At 55.6% G+C, this 17,303-nt stretch overlaps 5 protein-coding genes across 5 annotated transcripts; 2 read left to right on the plus strand and 3 right to left on the minus strand.

Annotated features, from left to right (window-relative positions):
* Positions 1-1,615: 1,615 nt before the first annotated feature.
* Positions 1,616-1,927, minus strand: LOC148591670 (feather beta keratin-like). Its single transcript, XM_088537267.1, has one exon. It carries the CDS (start codon positions 1,925-1,927, stop codon positions 1,616-1,618), a length of 312 nt encoding a protein of 103 aa, XP_088393393.1.
* A 3,769-nt stretch (positions 1,928-5,696) lies between these two features.
* On the plus strand, positions 5,697-6,008 carry LOC148591671 (feather beta keratin-like). The gene has a single exon (XM_088537246.1). It carries the CDS (start codon positions 5,697-5,699, stop codon positions 6,006-6,008), a length of 312 nt encoding a protein of 103 aa, XP_088393372.1.
* A 2,932-nt stretch (positions 6,009-8,940) lies between these two features.
* LOC148591672 (feather beta keratin-like) lies at positions 8,941-9,252 on the minus strand. The gene has a single exon (XM_088537153.1). It carries the CDS (start codon positions 9,250-9,252, stop codon positions 8,941-8,943), a length of 312 nt encoding a protein of 103 aa, XP_088393279.1.
* Positions 9,253-13,034: 3,782 nt separating this feature from the next.
* On the plus strand, positions 13,035-13,346 carry LOC148591673 (feather beta keratin-like). Its single transcript, XM_088537155.1, has one exon. The coding sequence runs from the start codon at positions 13,035-13,037 to the stop codon at positions 13,344-13,346; it is 312 nt and encodes a 103-aa protein (XP_088393281.1).
* Positions 13,347-16,280: 2,934 nt separating this feature from the next.
* On the minus strand, positions 16,281-17,057 carry LOC148591674 (feather beta keratin-like). Its single transcript, XM_088537151.1, has 2 exons — positions 16,988-17,057; positions 16,281-16,597 (listed from the first exon to the last, which is right to left on the minus strand). Exon 2 carries the CDS (start codon positions 16,590-16,592, stop codon positions 16,281-16,283), a length of 312 nt encoding a protein of 103 aa, XP_088393277.1. The 5' UTR covers positions 16,593-16,597; positions 16,988-17,057.
* Between the last annotated feature and the right edge of the window lie 246 nt (positions 17,058-17,303).

Consider the following 17,303-nt stretch of genomic DNA (forward strand, 5'->3'; position numbering starts at 1 on the left):
GTGAAAAATGTTTCACCTTGTGTGTAGTCTGAACCTCTCTTCTTCCATCCTGTGCCATCTCCTCCCCTCCAACCATGTACCACAGAGAAGAACATCATTTGTTTTCTCCTTGAGCTCCCCAGAGTTACTGGAGAGCTGTCAACTGGTCCCCTCAGCACTGCCTTTTCTTCTTCAGGCTCAGCACATTGCATTCCCCCAGAATGGCCCTCCTCACAGGCCAACAGCTACAGACCCATGAACGTGCTGGCAGCCCACCACCGCGCTCGATCCATTTGCCACATGCAAGCCTTGCAACAGACACCCAGAGCGGACACAGTATTCTTCATGCTGTTGAACGTGTTTTGAGCAGAGCTGGATAATCACTGCCATCAAACTACTGGCTCTGCTCCCGTTGATGCAGCCCGGGAGGCTGTTGTCAGTCCTTGGTGTCACTGAAGGCTCTTGCCAGTTGCAGCTGTCCTGAAGGGCTTCCCCAAGAGCAGCTGCATCCAGCCTTCTTGCCTGGGGCTGCGACATGGTGTTGTTGTGTGGGGACAGAGTGTGGGTGGCATCTCCACTACCCTGAAAGCTGCGGGTCATGGCTCAGAGTGTCTCCTGCCCAGCTCAGCCCTGCCCCTTCCTCAGCTGTCAGCCCCTCTCCAGTCTTCCTGCTGGAGAGACCAACGCTTTGAGGAGCTCCTGCCCACCCTTTGCACACCTGGAGAACACCCCTACCTCTCATCCTGCCCTGGGTCTCCCCCAGCTTGTCTCTCTCCAGACAATTTCCTCCACAAAGCCAGGGCATCAAGGAAGGAGCACAATGACGTGGGCTTTCCGTAAGCCTATTGCCTCCCATCCTCACTTCTGATCTCTTTCTGGAGCCATGTTCCATCTGAACCCCTTCCAACAGCACCCCTTCCCCCAGAGCAAGAACCACTGAATGCCCCGAGAGCTCATGGGGATTCTGCCTTCCCAGAGCCTCCTGAAGCCAGGGCTCTTCACTTGAGCTTAGCTTCCCAATCCAAAGGGATTGGCCTCAGGGTGCCCTGAGGCTAAGAGGGCCCAACCGGATGGAGGAGCCAGGGATGTCCACCACACCTCCAGCTCCAATGGAGAGTGCCTAAAAGGCCGCTGCTGCAGAGTTCCCACCCCACATTTCCTCTGGGAGTGTTGAAGGGTCCCCCTTTGTCCACAAGCCACCCCTGTGCCTCCAGAGCATTGCCCGTGTCCCCAGGCAGCTTCAGAGAACAACCATGGAGGGAAGGACCACTAGAAAAAGTAGGCATGCAGAAGACCTTTAATGAGTTGACAGAGCTAAACGAGCTTGCTCCACGTAGAGCTCCCAAGGTACGGAGAACCTGGGGCAGCCAAGAGCCTGCACCCAGAAAGGGAGATGGTTCCGCAGTGCCCCAAAAATGATTTAGGGGGCTCACATCATCAGAAGACAGCAAGGACAAGAGAGGCAAAGGAGAGGGTGGAAGGAGGGAAAGCTCAGGGTGAACCTCCCAGCCTTCATTTGCAAGGGAGCCAGAACAGGGCAGACGCTCTGAATCCAGTGGGCAGGAGCTCCATCCTCCTTTGCGGTCAAATCTTCTCAGTATGTGCGGGAGCTCCTCTAGGGCCATCACCAGCTCGTTTAGCAGGGTGGGCATCTGATGCCACAGGAGCGGCCACCAAGGCCAAGGCCAGAGAGGCTGAAGCCCCCGGAGTTGATGGGCACTCCCTGAGAGCTGAGGATGCTGCCAACGGCAGCGGACGTGGAGGATCCCACGGCGGTGTTCTGCGGGAAGGAGCTGAGGATGGGTCCAGGCAGGGTCACCACCACAGGAGAGGGCTCGATGATGACATTGGAGTCCTGGCACTGCCTGAAACAGGGCTCATTGCAGCTGTTGGCCAGCGGGGTGGGTCCGCAGGGCCGGCATGGCACGCACGGGTTGTAGCAGGACATGTCTTAGAGCAGAAGGTGCACCTGCAAGAGAGGCCAGGGAGGAAGCAGAGGACAGGAAACTCAGGGGAAGTAGCTTGTGACACTGCCACGATCAAGACAAGGCAACTGGTGGCCCATTAGCCCATGATCATGTGGACCAAAACACACCCTGCTCTTTTGTGTTGACCCCAAGGACCCTGTCAGGGGTTCTTGGAATCAAGGAGGGTCCTGCACTTGCCACAGCCAAACAGACCCCTCAGACAACTCCGGCCTCTCACCAGGCCCCAATTCTGCTCTCTCTCCCCCTCCCATGCAGCCCCAGCACCCAGCACAGCACAGAGGAACAGCTGTCAGCTGAGATGTGCTGCCAGGACAGGAGCAGGAGGAGTTGGTGGAAAGGGCTTCATACTCACCTGTTCCCAAGGAGGTGGAGGCCAGAGAAGTGGATGGGAGAGTGGAGAGTTTGGCTGTCTTTTATAGTGCTCCTTCACTGCCCCAGGCCCAGAGTCACCCAGTTCCTGGGCAATAATTTTCCAGCATACTCACCTCAAATGCAAAATAGCTTTAGCTCATGACATGGGTGGTGTTTGTTATCCCTTCAACATAGCCTCTTAATTTCATCACTCCTGGCTTGCCCATTTAGCCATGAAGACTCCCTTTATGTGCCAGAGTGACCTGAGCCTTCCAGGGGCAGGAACATGTCAGTACATGTAGGATTCCAGGCACAAGTGCTGGGGACAGTCCGTGCAGAGGGGGAATGTCAGCCCAGATGCCTTTGGTGGGGCTTCTTGTGAGGCCCTTACAGGAAGGAGCCCAGCACCACAAACTCCCGTGCCTGGGCTCAAGTCTTTGCTCTCCCCACTTCACTCTGGCCAAGAGCCTACTGCCCCCCAGCCCATTGTCCACCAGGGTCTGGCCATGCTGCAAGGTTCCCAGGCTGTGGCAGCAGCCACAAGCTCTGTGTGGAAGCCTGTGGCCATTGGGCTCCCTGGAGAAGATCCCAGTGCAGAGAAGAGGTTTCCACAGGGCAGCACTGGATCTGTGCAGGCTGGAGGGCAATTCAGACCTGCATGTGGTGTGTGGCTGCAGCCAGCACCCATGCTTGGCTTGGCCTCATGCCAGAAGGGTGACACGCGGCCTTCCTCAGCCTGCCTGTGGTTCATCATGGGCTGGCTCTGGTGTCACGGCACACGGCCGAGCACAGCTCCTGTCTCAGGAAGGCAAAGGTAATATGCAGGCAGGCTGTGCTCCCCCTGAGAGCTGGTGGCATCTCTGCCAGCCAGCACAGCCACTGGAGACGTCCCTGTACACTTTGAGCTGCCTCCCAGCTGCATCCACATCTCCAGACAAGAGAAGCCCTTTGTTTGTGCCTCAGTGAGGAGGCAGTGATTCTTTGATGTAGTCTGAGATGCTTGCACAGCCAAGACCCTCCTCACCGCGTCCCCCATATGGTGCCAAGGGGCGTGGGGAGGAATGTATGCCAAAGCTCTAAAGCCATGATCACACATATTGCCTGCAAGGCTGGGATTATCCTGGCCAGCATAGGAATGAATCTTCAACCCTATCTCACCTTACACACAGGCAGGAGCTGAGGGAAGCTCCTCCACACTGCCAGCCTCTATGGCCAGGAAGTGGAGGCCTGTGTTGCCGTTCCATCAATGCCCTTCACCACGGTTGAGTCTGATGCCAGGAGGCAGATCTCAATGGCAGCAGAACTCCCTGAGGTTATTGGTCACTCCTCCCAGTTCTGAGTCAGCTGCAGACTTGCAGAGGGTGCACCCAATCCCCTCCTCCACGTCACTGAGGATGGATTGAAGGGGCATTGGCCCCCAGATTGACACCCACTTTGCGCCCACATTGACTAACCTCCAGGTGCTGCTCATCCCCACCCTTGGAAGCCAGTAACACAGACAGCTTTCAAGGGCGCACACTGCCCACTTCTCTGTCCGGAACACTCTCAGGAGGGCTGTAAGTCTGTAGTGGGAAACTATGTTAAAGCCTCTTACCTCAGGTTTAGTTGAGATAAGCAATGTGCGCTGCTCTCCCCTCATTGTGCCCAAAGCCAGTCATCTCATCGAAGAAGGCTATAAGGCCGCTCAGGCCCCATTTCCCCTTCACTAAATGCTGCTGACTCCTCCCAGTCACCTCCTTGTCCTTCATGTGCCTGCAAATGGCGTCCAGAATGATTTGTTGTATCACGCTGGCAGGGCTGGAGGCAAGGCTGAACAACTTCTAGGCCCTCACATTCTCCTTCTTGCCCTGCTCAATGACATGACTGACATTTGCTTTTCCCAAGCACTCAGAAACCTCCTAAGAGCACCGTGACATATCAAAGCTTTCTGAGCGTGGCCTCACAGTGACACTGGCCAGTTGCGTGAGCATTGTGGGTGCGTCGTGTCAGGTCCCATGGACTTGTGTTCGTTTCACTTTCTTTCAGTGTTCCCTGTCTCCATCATCCTGTAGTGAGGGTGAGTCTTCTGTGCTCCAGATTTTCCATAATTCTCAGGGGCCTCACCCTCCTGAAGGCAAATTTTAGCAGTGAAGACACAAGGCCAATGGGGCTTGGAGGACCTCAGATTTCTGTGTCCCTTCTGTGCTGACCTCACTATGGGCTATAGCTCTAGCACCAGCCTCCACAGTCATCACAAGGTCACTGAGCCATCTAGGGCTAGGCCCACCTTTTCCTAGCCTTCCTTTTGCTGCTGGTATACCAGAAAAGCTTTCTGTGTTGCTTTGCAGCTCCTTGGCCTGCTTCAACGCCACGTGACCTTTGACTTTCCTACCGCCAACCCTGCCTCCTTGCACAGTTCTCTCCCCACAGCAAAGAGCATCAGGAGGAAGACAGTCCAAGGCTGCAATGCAGCCACTGCTGGGCAGGTGTAGGGACCATGAGCAGAGAGAGATGGAGAGAACTGGGAGGGAAGGACGGAGAGGGAAGGATGCGGCCCATGCACATGCCCGCTGAGCCTTGGGTGTTCAGCTGGGGTTTGCCTAGAGCACCAGGAAGGGCTGGGGCCAGCCAGCAGCAGGGGCCCCAGACAACCGCACAAGAGTGGCCCTGCCAAATACATGGCTCTGCACTGGAGCTCTCCAGCACACGGGCCATGACTTCCACCCATAAAACCATGTTCCTGCTCTGAAAATCCTTGGACCTCTAATGCCAGCACATTTGTGGAGAATGGGCATGCCAAAAATGAGGAAATGGAAAGGCTCCACTGGGGCAAAAACACACACCACCCATGCCATGAGCTAGGCTATTTTGCATTGAGGTGAGTGTGCTGGAAAATTACTGCTGAGGAACTGGGTGACACTGGGCCTGGGGCAGTGCAGGAGCACTATAAAAGCCGCTCAGACTCCCCACTCTCCCATCCAATTCTCTCGCCTCCACTGCTTTGAGAACCAGGTGAGGGTGACGTGCTTTGCCTGCCTGCTCCTCCACCGCTTCCTCCAGCACATCTCAGCAGATAGCTGTTCCTCTGTGCTGTGCTGGGTGCTGGGGCTGCTTGGGAGGGGGAGAGAGGGCCAAAGTTGTGGCCTGGTGAGAGGTCAGAGTTGTATGAGGGGCCTGTTTGGCTGTGGCAAGGGCAGGACCCTCCTTGTGCCTTGATGTCCTTGGCAGGGCTCCTGTCATTATGGCAAAGCATTGGGATGTGTTTGGGGCTTCATGTCCTCCAGCTGTTGCCCCTCTATGTGGGGGACTCACACCGTTCGTGGCAATGTCTTCTCATGCCTCCCCCACGCTCTGCTTCCTCCCTGCTCTCTCTCACAGGTGCACCTCTCACCCTCGAACATGTCCTGCTACAACCCGTGCGTGCCATGCCGGCCCTGCGGCCCCACCCCGCTGGCCAACAGCTGCAATGAGCCCTGTGTCAGGCAGTGCCAGGACTCCAATGTCGTCATCGAGCCCTCTCCTGTGGTGGTGACGCTGCCCGGACCCATCCTCAGCTCCTTCCCGCAGAACACCGCCGTGGGATCCTCCACGTCCGCTGCCGTTGGCAGCATCCTCAGCTCTCAGGGAGTGCCCATCAACTCCGGGGGCTTCAGCCTCTCTGGCCTTGGCCTTGGTGGCCGCTCCTTTGGCAACAGGTGCCTCCCCTGCTAAACGTGCTGGTGTCAGCTCCAGAGGAGCACCTCCAGGAACTTAGAAGATGCTATCACAATGAAGATGGACCTCCTGGCCGCTGGCTTCAGAGGGTCAATGTATTGCCTGTTCCCCCCTCAAAAGGAAGGCCAGAGGTGGCCATTCTCAGGCTTCTCACAGCGTGGCCCCTGTCTGCCTTCCCCTCCTTCCACCTTCTCCTTTGCCTCCCATGTCCTTGCTGTCTTCTTCTGCCCTCAGGCACAGGGAACCCAAGGCCTGCCTACGCAGGCTCCGCTGGGCCCTCTCTGCCAATGGGCCAGATAGATGGACGCCTAGGAATCTGCATGCCCACATGCTGTGAACTCTCAGCTGACCCCCGTGCTCCCTGCTCTGGGGCCTCCACTCACACCAGCTTCATTTTGCTCTCTCCACTCAATAAAGTTCTTCCACATGGCAGTCTGAGTCCCCGTGTGCTCCTTCCCCTTGTGCATGTGCCCTCCCCAGCTGTCCAGGGGGAGAAAGCGGTTGCTCCTGGAGAGCTCACAAAGGCGCAGGACAGCAGTTGCTCTGAGGACTCCTAATCAGCCCGCAGCTTCAACCCTGGCTTCTAAGTTTCTCCACCTACATGGGATTCTTTGCACACTCGCTACATATTTCATTGATGCTCTCCACTCTTGAATGCACGCGCTGACTACTTCGCTAACATAGACTATACATTCAAAACAAGTAGTAAGGAGAGATTGGGATGAAATTGTCTGCTCTCCTGATGCGGTAACAGAATGCCTTTGGTCCTCATCTGATTGTGTCATAAGTGCAACACCAGGCTTTACAAGAGCAGGACACCAGAAAGAACAGACAACAAGAAAAGAACAGCATGCGAGGCATAAGTCGTGGACCAGAAGATTGAGGAAAACCCAACAGCTTAAACCCTTTAGCATTAGGGTTTCCTGTTATTCCCCAGGATCACAGAGCTTCTTTCTGCATCCCTTTCTTTCCCTACACAAAGGATGCAGGAGAATTTCCAGCACAGCCTATCTCTGAGCTCAGGCAACAGAGTGATCTTTTGCCATTGCTGTACACCGCGAAGCACTGTGTTACCACCATTGTGTCAGTGCCTGCTGTGGGGAGCTCTATCCAACAGAGGGGTTGGCATGATAGGATTAAAGGAGAGTTCAAGTCAGAGGGAACCTCTGCAGTCCTCTGGTACAACCCACTGATCGAAGGCAGGTCAGCCATGAGAGCAGAGCACCTTGCCCGGGTCTTTATCTCCAACACTATGGCAAACCTCCAAGGATGGTGACTGCACAGACACACGTGGCAAGCTGCTCACCTGTCTGGCCCAGTCTTGTCTTTCTGGAGGTGAAAAATGTTTCACCTTGTGTGTAGTCTGAACCTCTCTTCTTCCATCCTGCGCCATCTCCTCCCCTCTAACCATGTACTAAAGAGAAGAACGTCATTTGTTTTCTCCTTGAGCTCCCCAGAGTTACTGGAGGCCTGTCAATTGGTCCCCTCAGCACTGCCTTTTCTTCTTCAGGCTCAGCACATTGCATTCCCCCAGAATGGCCCTCCTCACAGGCCAACCGCTACAGACCCATGAACGTGCTGGCAGCCCACCACCGTGCTCGATCCATTTGCCACATGCATGTCTTGCAGCAGACACCCAGAGCGGACACAGTATTCTTCATGCTGTTGAATGTGTTTTGAGCAGAGCTGGATAATCACTGCCATCAAACTACTGGCTCTACTCCTGTTGATGCAGCCCGGGAGGCTGTTGTCAGTCCTTGGTGTCACTGAAGGCTCTTGCCAGTTGCAGCTGTCGTAAAGGGCTTCCCCAAGAGCAGCTGCACCCGGCCTTTTTGCTTGGGGCTGGGACATGTTGTTGTTGTGTGGGGACAGAGTGTGGGTGGCATCTCCACTACCCTGAAAGCTGCGGGTCATGGCTCAGAGTGTCTCCTGCCCAGCTCAGCCCTGCCCCTTCCTCAGCTGTCAGCCCCTCTCCAGTCTTCCTGCTGGAGAGACCAACGCTTTGAGGAGCTCCTGCCCACCCTTTGCACACCTGGAGAACACCCCTACCTCTCATCCTGCCCTGGGTCTCCCCCAGCTTGTCTCTCTCCAGACAATTTCCTCCACAAAGCCAGGGCATCAAGGAAGGAGCACGATGACGTGGGCTTTCCATAAGCCTATTGCCTCCCATCCTCACTTCTGATCTCTTTCCGGAGCCATGTTCCATCTGAACCCCTTCCAACAGCACACCTTCCCCCAGAGCAAGAACCACTGAATGCCCCGAGAGCTCATGGGGATTCTGCCTTCCCAGAGCCTCCTGAAGCCAGGGCTCTTCACTTGAGCTTAGCTTCCCAATCCAAAGGATGTGCACTGAGGCCAAGAGGGCCCAACCGGATGGAGGAGCCAGGGATGCCCCCCTCAGCTCCTTGGGAGAGTGCCTAAAAGACCACTGCTGCAGAGTTTCCACCCCACACTTCCTCTGGGAGTGTTGAAGGGTCCCCCTTTGTCCACAAGCCACCCCTGTGCCTCCAGAGCATTGCCCGTGTCCCCAGGCAGCTTCGGAGAACAACCATGGAGGGAAGGACCACTAGAAAAGGTAGGCATGCAGAAGACCTTTAATGAATCAACAGTTGTAAACAAGTTTGCTCCATGTACAGCTCCCAAGGTATGCGGAGCCTGGGGCAGCCAAGAGCACCTGGAAAGGGAGATGGGTACACGGTGCCCCAAGAATCATTTAGGGGGCTCACATCATCAGAAGACAGCAAGGACAAGAGAGGCAAAGGAGAGGGTGGAAGGAGGGAAAGCTCAGGGTGAACCTCCCAGCCTTCATTTGCAAGGGAGCCAGAATCAGGCAGACGCTCTGAATCCAGTGGGCAGGAGCTCCATCCTCCTTTGCGGTCAAATCTTCTCAGTATGTGCGGGAGCTCCTCTAGGGCCATCACCAGCTCGTTTAGCAGGGTGGGCATCTGATGCCACAGGAGCGGCCACCAAGGCCAAGGCCAGAGAGGCTGAAGCCCCCGGAGTTGATGGGCACTCCCTGAGAGCTGAGGATGCTGCCAATGGCAGCGGACGTGGAGGATCCCACGGCGGTGTTCTGCGGGAAGGAGCTGAGGATGGGTCCGGGCAGGGTCACCACCACGGGAGAGGGCTCGATGATGACATGGGAGTCCTGGCACTGCCTGAAACAGGGCTCAGTGCAGCTGTTGGCCAGCGGGGTGGGGCCGCAGGGCCGACATGGCACGCACGGGTTGTAGCAGGACATGTCTGAGCGTAGGATGTGCACCTGCAAGAGAGGCCAGGGAGGAAGCAGAGGACAGGAAACTCAGGAGAAGCAGATTGTGACACTGCCACGAGCAAGACAAGGCAACTGGTGGCCCATTAGCCCATGATCATGTGGACCAAAACACAACCTGCTCTTTTGTGTTGACCCCAAGGACCCTGTCAGGGGTTCTCGGAGTGAAGGAGGGTCCTGCACTTGCCACAGGCAAACATACCCCTCAGACAATTCCACCCTCTCACCAGGCCACAACTTTGGCCCTCTCTCACCCTCCCATGCAGCCCCACCACCCAGCACAGCACAGAGGAACAGCTATCAGCTGAGATGTGCTGCAAGAGCAGGAGCAGAAGGAGATGGAGGAAAGGGCTTCACACTCACCTGTTCCCAAGGAGGTGGAGGCCAGAGAAGTGGATGGGAGAGTGGAGAGTTTGGAGAGTTTGGCTGTCTTTTATAGTGCTCCTTCACTGCCCCAGGCCCAGAGTCACTGAGTTCCTGGGCAATAATTTTCCAGCATACTCACCTCAAATGCAAAATAGCTTTAGCTCATGACATGGGTGGTGTTTCTTGTCCCTTCAACATAGCCTCTTAATTTCATCACTTCTGGCTTACCTATTTAGGCATGAAGGCTCCTTTTAAGTGCCAGAATGAGAGACCTGAGCCTTCCAGGGGCAGGAACATGTCAGTACATGTAGGATTCCAGGCACAAGTGCTGGGAACAGTCCGTGCAGAGGGGGAATGTCAGCCCAGATTCCTTGGTGGGGCTTCTTGTGATGCCCTTACAGGAAGGAGCCCAGCACCACAAACTCCCGTGCCTGAGCTCAAGCCTTTGCTCTCCCCAGTTCACTCTGGCCACCAGCCCACTGGCCCCCAGCCCATTGTCCTCCAGGGTCTGGCCATGCTGCAAGGCCCCCAGGCTGTGGCAGCAACCGCAAGCTCTGTGTGGAAGCCTATGGCCATTGGGCTCCCTGGAGCTGATCCCAGTTCAGAGAAGAGGTTTCCACAGGGCAGCACTGGATCTGTGCAGGCTGGAGGGGAATTCAGGCCTGCATGTGGTGTGTGGCTGCAGCCAGCACCCATGCTTGGCTTGGCCTCATGCCAGAAGGGTGACACGCGGCCTTCCTCAGCCTGCCTGTGGTTCATCATGGCCTGGCCCTCGTGTTATGGCACACAACCAAGCACAGCTCCTGTCTCAGGAATGCAAATGGAATATGCAGGCAGGCTGTGTTCCCCTTGAGAGCTGGTGGCATCTCTGCCAGCCAGCACAGCCACTGGAGACGTCCCTGTACACTTTGGAGCTGCCTCTCAACTGCCTCCACATCTCCAGACAAGAGAAGCCCTTTGTTCGTACCTCAGTGAGGAGGCAGTGATTCTTTGATGTAGTCTGAGATGCCTTCACAGCCAAGACCCTCCTCACAACATCCCCCGTATGTTGCCAAGGGGCGTGGGGAGGAATGTATGCCAAAGCTCTAAAGCCATGATCACACATGTTGCCTGCTAGGCTGGGATGATCCCGGTAAGCACAGGGATCTCTTTGCAACTCTATCTCACCTTACACACGGGTAGGAGCTGAGGGAAACTCCTCCACACTGCCAGACTCTATGGCCAGGAAGTTGAGGCCTGTGTTGCCGTTCCATCAATGCCCTTCACCACGGTTGAGTCTGATGCCAGGAGGCAGATCTGAATGGCAGCAGAACTCCCTGAGGTTATTGGTCACTCCTCCCAGTTCTGAGTCAGCTGCAGACTTGCAGAGGGTGCACCCAATCCCCTCCTCCACGTCACTGAGGATGGATTGAAGGGGCATTGGCCCCCAGATTGACACCCATTTGCGCCCACTTTGACTAACCTCCAGGTGCTGCTCATCCCCACCCTTGGAGGCCAGTAACACAGACAGCTTTCAAGGGCACACACTGCCCACTTCTCTGTCCGGAACACTCTCAGGAGGGCTGTAAGCCTGTAGTGGGAAACTATGTTGAAGCCTCTTACCTCAGGTTTAGTTGAGATAAGCAATGTGCGTTGCTCTCCCCTCATTGTGCCCAAAGCCAGTCATCTCATCGAAGAAGGCTATAAGGCCGCTCAGGCCCCAATTCCCCTTCACTAAATGCTGCTGACTCCTCCCAGTCACCTCCTTGTCCTTCATGTGCCTGCAAATGGCGTCCAGGATGATTTGTTCTATCACGTTGGCAGGGCTGGAGGCAAGGCTGAACGACTTCTAGGCTCTCACATTCTCCTTCTTGCCCTGCTCAATGACATGACTGACATTTGCTTTTCCCAAGCACTCAGAAACCTCCTAAGAGCACCGTGACATATCAAAGCTTTCTGAGTGTGGCCTAGCAGTGACATTGGCAAATTGCATGAGCATTGTGGGTGCGTCGTGTCAGGTCCCATGGACTTGTGTTCGTTCCACTTTCTTTCAGTGTTCCCTGTCTCCATCATCCTGTAGTGAGGGTGAGTCTTCCGTGCTCCAGATTTTCCAGAGTTCTCAGGGGCCTCACTCTCCTGAAGGCAAATCTTAGCGGTGAAGACACAAGGCCAAGGGGGCTTGGAGGACCTCAGATTTCTGTGTCCCATCTGTGCTGACCTCACTATGGGCTATAGCTCTAGCACCAGCCTCCACAGTCATCACAAGGTCACTGAGCCATCTAGGGCTAGGCCCACCTATTCCTAGTCTTCCTTTTGGTGCTGGTATACCAGAAAAGCTTTCTGTGTTGCTCTGCAGCTCCCTGGCCTGCTTCAACGCCACGTGACCTTTGACTTTCCTACCGCCAACCCTGCCTCCTTGCACAGTTCTCTCCCCACAGCAAAGAGCATCAGGAGGAAGAGCGTCAAAGGCTGCAATGCAGTCACTGCTGGGCGGGTGTAGGGACCATGAGCAGAGAGAGATGGAGAGAGCTGGGAGGGAAGGACGGAGAGGGAAGGATGCGGCCCATGCACATGTCCGATGAGCCTTGGGTGTTCAGCTGGGGTTTTTCTAGAGCACCAGGAAGGGCTGGGGCCAGCCAGGAGCAGAGGTCCCAGACAACCGCACAAGAGTGGCCCTACCAAATACATGGCTCTGCACTGGAGCTCTCCAGCACACGGGCCATGACTTCCACCCATAAAACCATGTTCCTGCTCTGAAAATCCTTGGACCTCTAACGCCAGCACATTTGTGGAGAATGGGCATTCGAAAAATGAGGAAATGGAAAGGCTCCACTGGGGTGACAACACACACCACCCATGCCATGAGCTAGGCTATTTTGCATTGAGGTGAGTGTGCTGGAAAATTACTGCTGAGGAACTGGGTGACACTGGGCCTGGGGCAGTGCAGGAGCACTATAAAAGCCGCTCAGACTCCCCACTCTCCCATCCACTTCTCTCGCCTCCACTGCTTTGAGAACCAGGTGAGGGTGACGTGCTTTGGCTGCCTGCTCCTCCGCCTCTTCCTCCAGCACATCTCAGCAGATAGCTGTTCCTCTGTGCTGTGCTGGGTGCTGGGGCTGCTTGGGAGGGGGAGAGAGGGCCAACGTTGTGGCCTGGTGAGAGCTCAGAGTTGTATGAGGGGTCTGTTTGGCTGTGGCAAGGGCTGGACCCTCCTTGTGCCTTGCTGTCCTTGGCAGGGCTCCTGTCATTATGGCAAAGCATTGGGATGTGTTTTGGGCTTCATGTCCTCCAGCTGTTGCCCCTCTACGTGGGAGACTCACATCGTTCGTGGCAATGTCTTCTCATGCCTCCCCCACGCTCTGCTTCCTCCCTGCTCTCTCTCACAGGTGTACCTCTCACCCTCGAACATGTCCTGCTACAACCCGTGCGTGCCATGCCGCCCCTGCGGCCCCACCCCGCTGGCCAACAGCTGCACTGAGCCCTGTTTCAGGCAGTGCCAGGACTCCCATGTCATCATCGAGCCCTCTCCTGTGGTGGTGACCCTGCCCGGTCCCATCCTCAGCTCCTTCCCGCAGAACACCGCCGTGGGATCCTCCACGTCTGCTGCTGTTGGCAGCATCCTCAGCTCTCAGGGAGTGCCAATCAACTCCGGGGGCTTCAGCCTCTCTGGCCTTGGCCTTGGTGGCCGCTCCTTTGGCAACAGGTGCCTCCCCTGCTAAACGTGCTGGTGTCAGCTCCAGAGGAGCACCTCCAGGAACTTAGAAGATGCTATCACAATGAAGATGGACCTCCTGGCCACTGGCTTCTGAGGATCTACGTATTGCCTGTTCCCCCCTCAAAAGGAAGGCCAGAGGTGGCCATTCTCAGGCTTCTCACAGCGTGACTCCTGTCTGCCTTCCCCTCCTTCCACCTTCTCCTTTGCCTCCCATGTCCTTGCTGTCTTCTTCTGCCCTCAGGCACAAGGAACCCAAGGCCTGCCTACGCAGGCTCTGCTGGGCCCTCTCTGCCAATGGGCCAGATAGATGGACGCCTAGGAATCTGCGTGCCCACATGCTGCGCTCTCTCAGCAGACCCTCGTGCTCCCTGCTCTGGGGCCTCCACTCACACCAGCTTCATTTTGCTCTCTCCACTCAATAAAGTTCTTCCCCATGGCAGTCTGAGTCCCCGTGTGCTCCTTCCCCTTGTGCATGTGCCCTCCCCAGCTGTCCAGGGGGAGAAAGCGGTTGCTCCTGGAGAACTCACAAAGGTGCAGGACAGCAGTTGCTCTGAGGGCTCCTATTCAGCCCGCAGCTTCAACACTGCCTTCTAAGCTTCTCCACCTACATGGGATTCTTTGCACACTCGCTACATATTTCATTGATGCTCTCCACTCTTGCGTGCACGCGCTGGCTATTTCGCTAACATAGACTATACATTCAAAACAAGTAGTAAGGAGAGAGTGGGATGAAATTGTCTGCTCTCTTGTTGCGGTAACAGAATGCCTTTGGTCCTCATCTGATTGTGTCATAAGTGCAACACCAGGCTTTACAAGAGCAGGACACCAGAAAGAACAGACAACAAGAAAAAAACAGCATGCCAGCTATAAGGGAAAGTCCTGGCACAGAAGATTGAGGAAAACCCAACAGCTTAAACCCTTTAGCATTATGGTTTCCTGTTATTCCCCAATATCAGAGAGCTTCTTTCTGCATCCCTTTCTTTCCCTACACAAAGGATGCAGGAGAATTTCCAGCACAGCCTATCTCTGAGCTCAGGCAGCAGAGTGCTCTTTTGCCATTGCTGTATACCCCTGAAGCACTGTGTCACCACCATTGTGTCAGTGCCTGCTGTGGGGAGCTCTATCCAACAGAGGAGTTGGCATGATAGGATTAAAGGAGAGTTCAAGACAGAGGGGACCTCTGCAGTCCTCTGGTACAACCCACTGATCCAAGGCAATTCAGCCATGAGAGCAGAGCACCTTGCCCGGGTCTTTTATCTCCAACACTATGGCAAACCTCCAAGGATGGTGACTGCACAGACACACTTGGCAACCCGCTCACCTGTCTGGCCCAGTCTTGCCTTTCTGGAGGTGAAAAATGTTTCACCTTGTGTGCAGTCTGAACCTCTCTTCTTCTATCCTGTGCCATCTCCTCACCTCTAACCATGTACTAAAGAGAAGAACGTCATTTGTTTTCTCCTTGAGCTCCCCAGAGTTACTGGAGAGCTGTCAACTGGTCCCCTCAGCACTGCCTTTTCTTCTTCAGGCTCAGCACATCGCATTCCCCCAGAACAGCCCTCCTCACGGGCCAACAGCTACAGACCCATGAACGTGCTGGAAGCCCACCACCGTGCTCGATCCATTTGCCACATGCATGTCTTGCAGCAAACACCCAGAGCGGACACAGTATTCTTCATGCTGTTGAATGTGTTTTGGGCAGAGCTGGATAATCACTGCCATCAAACTACTGGCTCTGCTCCCGTTGATGCAGCCCGGGAGGCTGTTGTCAGTCCTTGGTGTCACTCAATTTCTTGCCAGTTGCAGCTGTCCTGAAGGGCTTCCCCAAGAGCAGCTGCACCCGGCCTTCTTGCTTCGGGCTGGGACACGGTGTTGTGGGGACAGAGTGTGGGTGGCATCTCCACTACCCTGAAAGCTGCGGGTCATGGCTCAGAGTGTCTCCTGCCCAGCTCAGCCCTACCCCTTCCTCAGCTGTCAGCCCCTCTCCAGTCTTCCTGCTGGAGAGACCAACACTTTGAGGAGCTCCTGCCCACCCTTTGCACACCTGGAGAACACCCCTACCTCTCATCCTGCCCTGGGTCTCCCCCAGCTTGTCTCTCTCCAGACAATTTCCTCCACAAAGCCAGGGCATCAAGAAAGGAGCATGATGATGTGGGCTTTCCATAAGCCTATTGCCTCCCATCCTCACTTCTGATCTCTTTCCGGAGCCATGTTCCATCTGAACCCCTTCCAACAGCACACCTTCCCCCAGAGCAAGAACCACTGAATGCCCCGAGAGCTCATGGGGATTCTGCCTTCCCAGAGCCTCCTGAAGCCAGGGCTCTTCACTTGAGCTTAGCTTCCCAATCCAAAGGATGCGCACTGAGGTCAAGAGGGCCCAACCAGATGGAGGAGCCAGGGATGCCCCCCTCAGCTCCTTGGGAGAGTGCCTAAAAGACCACTGCTGCAGAGTTTCCACCCCACACTTCCTCTGGGAGTGTTGAAGGGTCCCCCTTTGCCCACAAGCCATCCCTGTGCCTCCAGAGCATTGCCCGTGTCCCCAGGCAGCTTCGGAGAACAACCATGGAGGGAAGGACCACTAGAAAAGGTAGGCATGCAGAAGACCTTTAATGAATCAACAGTTGTAAACAAGTTTGCTCCATGTACAGCTCCCAAGGTATGCGGAGCCTGGGGCAGCCAAGAGCACCTGGAAAGGGAGATGGGTACACGGTGCCCCAAGAATCATTTAGGGGGCTCACATCATCAGAAGACAGCAAGGACAAGAGAGGCAAAGGAGAGGGTGGAAGGAGGGAAAGCTCAGGGTGAACCTCCCAGCCTTCATTTGCAAGGGAGCCAGAATCAGGCAGACGCTCTGAATCCAGTGGGCAGGAGCTCCATCCTCCTTTGCGGTCAAATCTTCTAAGTATGTGGGGGTGCTCCTCTAGGGCCATCACCAGCTCGTTTAGCAGGGCGGGCATCTGATGCCACAGGAGCGGCCACCAAGGCCAAGGCCAGAGAGGCTGAAGCCCCCGGAGTTGATGGGCACTCCCTGAGAGCTGAGGATGCTGCCAACGGCAGCGGACGTGGAGGATCCCACGGCGGTGTTCTGCGGGAAGGAGCTGAGGATGGGTCCGGGCAGGGTCACCACCACGGGAGAGGGCTCGATGATGACATGGGAGTCCTGGCACTGCCTGAAACAGGGCTCAGTGCAGCTGTTGGCCAGCGGGGTGGGGCCGCAGGGCCGACATGGCACGCACGGGTTGTAGCAGGACATGTCTGAGCGTAGGATGTGCACCTGCAAGAGAGGCCAGGGAGGAAGCAGAGGACAGGAAACTCAGGAGAAGCAGCTTGTGACACTTCCACGAGCAAGACAAGGCAACTGGTGGCCCATTAGCCCATGATCTTGTGGACCAAAACACACCCTGCTCTTTTGTGTTGACCCCAAGGACCCTGTCAGGGGTTCTCGGAGTGAAGGAGGGTCCTGCACTTGCCACAGGCAAACAGACCCCTCAGACAACTCTGGGCTCTCACCAGGCCACAACTTCTCCTCTCTCTCCCCCTCCCATGCAGCCCCACCACCCAGCACAGCACAGAGGAACAGCTATCGGCTGAGATGTGCTGCAAGAGCAGGAACAGAAGGAGTTGGAGGAAAGGGCCTCACACTCACCTGTTCCCAAGGAGGTGGAGGCCAGAGAAGTGGATGGGAGAGTGGAGAGTTTGGCTGTCTTTTATAGTGCTCCTGCACTGCCCCAGGCCCAGAGTCACCCAGTTCCTGGGCAGTAATTTTCCAGCACACTCACGTCAAATGCAAAATAGCTTTAGCTCATGACATGAGTGTTTTTTTGTTCTCTCTTCAACAACGTAGTGTCTTCCTTTGCTCCTTTCTGGCATGCCCATTTAGCCACAAAGGCTGCTTTTAAGTACTAGAATGAGGGGTCAAGGATTTCCGGAGGTGGAACATGCCAAAATGGTCAGAATTCATCAC

Source organism: Tinamus guttatus, unplaced genomic scaffold (genome assembly GCF_059628265.1).
Source record: "Tinamus guttatus ecotype Peru unplaced genomic scaffold, ASM5962826v1 Tinamus_guttatus_pri_ptg000732l, whole genome shotgun sequence".
Classification (NCBI taxonomy): Eukaryota; Metazoa; Chordata; class Aves; order Tinamiformes; family Tinamidae; genus Tinamus; species Tinamus guttatus.

Bases quoted from the DNA above. Each gene is read 5' to 3' on its own strand.
- LOC148591670 (XM_088537267.1), bottom strand. From the start codon at position 1,927: ATGTCCTGCTACAACCCGTGCGTGCCATGCCGGCCCTGCGGACCCACC.
- LOC148591671 (XM_088537246.1), top strand. From the start codon at position 5,697: ATGTCCTGCTACAACCCGTGCGTGCCATGCCGGCCCTGCGGCCCCACC.
- LOC148591672 (XM_088537153.1), bottom strand. From the start codon at position 9,252: ATGTCCTGCTACAACCCGTGCGTGCCATGTCGGCCCTGCGGCCCCACC.
- LOC148591673 (XM_088537155.1), top strand. From the start codon at position 13,035: ATGTCCTGCTACAACCCGTGCGTGCCATGCCGCCCCTGCGGCCCCACC.
- LOC148591674 (XM_088537151.1), bottom strand. From the start codon at position 16,592: ATGTCCTGCTACAACCCGTGCGTGCCATGTCGGCCCTGCGGCCCCACC.